We start from the raw sequence: 5,114 nt of genomic DNA, 5'->3' as shown, positions 1-5,114 counted from the left end.
CGGTTTATTATTATTATTATTTATTTTTATAATTTTAGGATTTAAATAAATAATTCTTTTAGGTGAATTGGATACAAAATTCACTCTAAATTATTTATTTTTATCCTTTAATTATTCTAAAATTATTTTGGGATATTATGGGTACAACATTTATACTAAATAATTTTATTTTTTTATTTTGGCCTTATTCCTTAATTAATTTGATTAATTAACACATTAATTAATCCCTAATTAATTGTTTTAAATATTTTTTTAGCCACGGAGTTAATTATTTTGATCTTATTTATTTAAAAATAATTCAAAATAATTATTTTAATATTATAAATTGGAGTGTAGATTCTTAGTGCTTACAGTTATGTTGAAAGTTGGAAACATACATATAATATTTTTAATTTTATTTTTAACCATTTTAAGTTTATGGGCGAGTTAACCCACAATCCGACCAAAGTATTAATTTAATTTTACATATATATCCAAATTAACCACACCTCTCGACCCGACAATTCAAACCCTTTGAAATTAAGCATTACTATATATAAATATAATTAGTTAATTAAAATTTTGAACTTGTATTGTTAAGAATGTTCCATGTTCATCAAATTTTGTATTGAATTGAAAATTTAAAGTCTTATTAACCTAGTTGGTTAAATGGTTGTACTTGTTTTATTATATTGCAAATTTGAAATATACATATAACATTTTTAACTTTTTTAACTTTTTTAAGTTTATGGGCGTGTTAACCCACAATCCAACCAAGTATCCATTTACTCTCACGTATATATTAAAATTAACTACAGCTCTCGACCAACCATCCAGACACTTTAAAATTATGCATTATTATTATTATTATTATTATTATTATTATTATTATTATTATTATTATTATATATTACAACCTTTTAAATTTGACATTAAATTCTATTAAAGTATTATTCATTATGACATTATTTCATGATATTTTTTTTTTATAAAATTAAATGTGTATTTTAATTTATTAAAATAAAATTTACAAATTTAATTATATAGTTATGTTATTCTCGCAACAATTTTCAAAAGAATATAAATGTGCAATCAGTATCGAATCATTTAACTTATGTGATTGATCCAATCAAGTTTTCATTTTTTGTTTTAATATTCAATGTCTAGAATTAAGTGCTTGATCAAATCTGTTGTAAAGAATTAGGTCCTAAATTTTTTTTTATGGTTTTTAAATTGATTTTAGTTGTAAAGATTTCTAACTTATATCAAAACTAAAGTTAACTTGAATTTTTTATTAGATAAAAAATGTATTACAATTCTAATTTGGAAAAATAATTCATGATTCATTTTAAATATTCTTAATATTAATATTTTAAAATTAATTGTTGAAGGGAATGGAGTAAAAGTAATTTATTATTTGAATAAAAAATTTACATTTGGTCAAATTTGATTTATATGTTGAGAAAGTAATAGTCTTGGTAAAATATCAAAAATAAATTTGATTACTTTGTTATTTCACCGACCTCCAAATGAGTTAAATATACAGCACATAGCATTGTCACGGGCGAAGAAAATTCTTAGTATAATAAACAGTACCTATATGCGACATAAATAGATGGTCCCATTTTATTTAAATCCAACAAAACAAACTCACATGCTCTTGTTTCCCAACAATAATAGTATAACAATTATTATTGATTATCCCAACTATTACCCAAATCCAACTACTTCATTCATTCATTCATGTAATACATTTTAATGCTCAATTTTTTTTTTTAGCATTTATTCGGACTAAACCCTATAACCGAGTTCACCAAATCATAACTCACACGTGTGCCCTGTTGCTGTATGTTACCTAATATCGATAAAGGTCGATCCGTTGGTGCAAACGCAAAGCAAAACTTCCCACCCGAGTTCACCGGCACCAAATAATTATCCGGTTTAAGTCTTAAAATCTTCCCCCCTTCGAAAACAAGCCAAACCGTAGGCACAATAACAGTCGGCGTCGATGAAAAATCGTAACATGTGTCGAAAATCGAAACCCCGTCAGCTGACGTCAAATTCTGAGTCAGCTGACGGAACGCATCCCGAACAGGGTTGTACGCTCCAACTTGAAGCCGAGTCACCGCGGTCCCACAATCTATAATAGTCCCTCCCCGACCCGTATTATCGATTTTAAAAACCGTCGGAGGAATTGTAACCGGCCTTGCCCCCACGCTAATTCCGGTTAACCCTATGTAAGTGTAGGTTCGGGTTTTAGGGTTTCGTATCAACGGGGCAAACACCGAGTCAACCGGGGTAACTGAGTTGAACTCGAGGGTCGATGAGCCCGACGAGTCGCGGTCAACTAAACAGTACGAAAACGACTTCGCTTTCAACTGCGAGGGTAACGAGAGAGTCCCGCCGCCCAGACCGATAATTCCGGCGGCGGATACAAACAAACCCTGATTATTATGACCACAACCAATCGGAACGTTCGGGATCGATGACTTCCCGAACAATAACGTTTCGGTGGCGAAGTTCCCGACCGTGAACGACCCATCTCCGTACGAAACCTGGTACAGGCACGAGTTGACTCTGCAAGCCGAGACCTGAAGAGCAAGACACTGGGTTGACCCGCATGAGAGTTGTCTATATGAAGATGAGTTTATCGGGTCGAATATCGGGTCAGTTTGTTGATAACAGTTCACACAGGATTTACACTGTAACCAGTTCACATCACTTCCGGTATCGATTACCATGTAGTAATCCCTCGGAGGGGTTCCGATGCCGATTCGACAAAAGTACTCGCCGCTGCCTAGTCTTACGCCGGAAGTTAGCGGCGTTTGGAAAGATTTTGGGTTGTTGAATTGGAGGGAGGAATAGATGGATTGGAGGCGGGTGGAGTCGCGGTTGAGACGGGAGAGAGTGAGGGCGGCATAATCTTTGTGGAGAGGTTTGTGGAGGGAGGAGCGAGGGTGAAGAGAGAGAGAGATGGTTGACAGGTTAAGAGATGACCGGCCATGTCTTTTGACAGTTCCTTGCTGTCGATCGGAATCGGAAGAGAGAACTAATTGGAGGGTTCGTTGTAGAGAAGATGAGACATCGAGGATGGAGGTGGTGGAATCTGATTGAGGACTGTTGTTAGCAAAGATGATAGGAGTGTGAATGTATAGAGATAGAGTGAGGAGAGCATAGAGAGTATGTAAGAACTTCATCTTTTCCATTTTTTTTATGGATTGAGAAAGAGAGTATTCCTTAAAGTAATGAGGCTATGGGCCATATATTTTGGTTTTCAAATTTATTATTATTATTATTTTGTAAATGAAGAAGACTTACTCTCCCGTATATTTAATTTTTAGATAATTATCCACTCCATCAAAATCAAAATGTATCTTCGGCCACCCATAATTGACGACGCATATTAAGCGTCGGTAAAAATCAAAAGTTAAAAAAATTTCTCAACCTTTAAATATATACCCAACCTTTATTAAATTTTTTCATATACCTACTTATTAATAACCTCTTATAATTTAGCTACTCAAAATTTTAATATTCTTTATATTTTACTTTTTAACTTTATAAATATTTTATTTTATTATTTTAATTTTAAAAAATTAAATTTAACTTAAAATTTTATTAAATTTAAAATTTAATTATTCATTTTTTATACCATAACTAACCCCTGTCTTTTATTTAATTATTATATAAAAAATAAAAAAAAGTAAATAATATAAACTAAAAATAAATAAAATATTACATTAAACCTATATTTGTTTAATATTTTAGTTATAAAATAATATGTTAAATCTATATTTATTTTAATAGGCTCATAACCCATTGGGCCTAGCCTATTTGTTTTCTTGCTTAACTTATTTATTCTTTTTCTCAACTTATAAACCTTACATATTCCAAGTTATAGAAATGAGAGTCTCTTCTCCAACTCTACTCTACCGCTTCGAACTCTCTAAGACTCCATCGCAAAACAACGGAACCGACTCTCCAAGTTAAGAATTCTCGTTGGTCAAGATTAAATATAGAGGAGAATCTAGAACTAGCTCTGTTAATGACAGAATCGATAAGGTGAAGGATAATTCAGATATTCAAAATCTTGAGTTGGAATCATTAAACCTAGTAGTAGGCCGATCCGAGCATCTACTTCATTCAATGGATGCGTTAGATATTTTGAGAGAAATTGATACTATAGTTATATTGAACGTGCCCATCTGAAATCAACTATTTAGACACATAAATTGTTAATTTGCAATAAAGCTGTTATAAATGTCAACATTTGCAACAAATCTAATTTCAAGGCTGGTTATTTAAATTTTGTGAAGGCTGTTGAAATTTAATAAGTCCATAAAATTTCCAAGCATTTTCTTCATATCATTTGTCCTTGTAGTGCATCACTATCACTAGATTACTATTTATATGGAAGATAATTTTGTCTTTTAATTGTGGATGTTATAAATGTCAACATCCACAACAAATCAAATTTAAAGTGTGGTTATTTTAAATATTTTGAAGGGGTTGAAAATTTGTCCTTGTAGTACAACACTTGCATGTAAAAGTGCATTACTATCCTTATATTAGTGTACTATCTGGATAATTATGTCTTTTAATTGTAGGCATGGTAAGAATCTTTGTACTAAACCAAGTTGCACCTATTCCAAAGAATGAAGTGGTCCATTTACTCTCTGTCAGGAGCAAATTTAGTAAAATTCTTGTTGGCAGTTGGGCTCGTGTCAAGAATGGGAAGTATATACGTGAACTTGCGCAGGTAATCTGTTTTCTATTTTTCAGCTAGGCTATTGATGATTTCCTTTTAGAGTTTCTGTCCTTATATATCTTCAAAGAATATTGGTTCTTGCACTGATTGGGAGCTTTAATTGTCTCAAATTTTCAATATTTATTTACAGGTTATACATGTGAATGAATCAAGGAAAAAAGCTATAGTAAATTTGATTCCAAGAATCGACTTACAGTTGATGTTTGAAAATTTTGTAAATATTCTATCTACTAACACCCTTACAAATTCATGCATTTTATCTTTACTTTTTGAAGAAGATTGTTGATATGGAAATACTTGCTTTCACTCCAAAAAATAGAAATATTTAATTTTGAAGCTAGTGATGTTGATATCTATCTTATCTATT

At 31.3% G+C, this 5,114-nt stretch overlaps 1 protein-coding gene across 1 annotated transcript; it reads right to left on the bottom strand.

The window, feature by feature from the left end:
* Nucleotides 1-1,580: 1,580 nt before the first annotated feature.
* On the bottom strand, nt 1,581-3,223 carry LOC124919642 (protein ASPARTIC PROTEASE IN GUARD CELL 1-like). Its single transcript, XM_047459935.1, has one exon. It carries the CDS (start codon nt 3,183-3,185, stop codon nt 1,755-1,757), a length of 1,431 nt encoding a protein of 476 aa, XP_047315891.1. The 5' UTR covers nt 3,186-3,223; the 3' UTR covers nt 1,581-1,754.
* Nucleotides 3,224-5,114: the final 1,891 nt, after the last annotated feature.

This window comes from Impatiens glandulifera, chromosome 1, assembly GCF_907164915.1.
Source record: "Impatiens glandulifera chromosome 1, dImpGla2.1, whole genome shotgun sequence".
In the NCBI taxonomy this organism is placed as follows: domain Eukaryota; kingdom Viridiplantae; phylum Streptophyta; class Magnoliopsida; order Ericales; family Balsaminaceae; genus Impatiens; species Impatiens glandulifera.
The sequence above is the reverse complement of the archived record's forward strand: the minus strand, read 5'-3'. Positions and strand labels throughout refer to the sequence as shown.

Bases quoted from the DNA above. Each gene is read 5' to 3' on its own strand.
- LOC124919642 (XM_047459935.1), bottom strand. From the start codon at position 3,185: ATGGAAAAGATGAAGTTCTTACATACTCTCTATGCTCTCCTCACTCTA.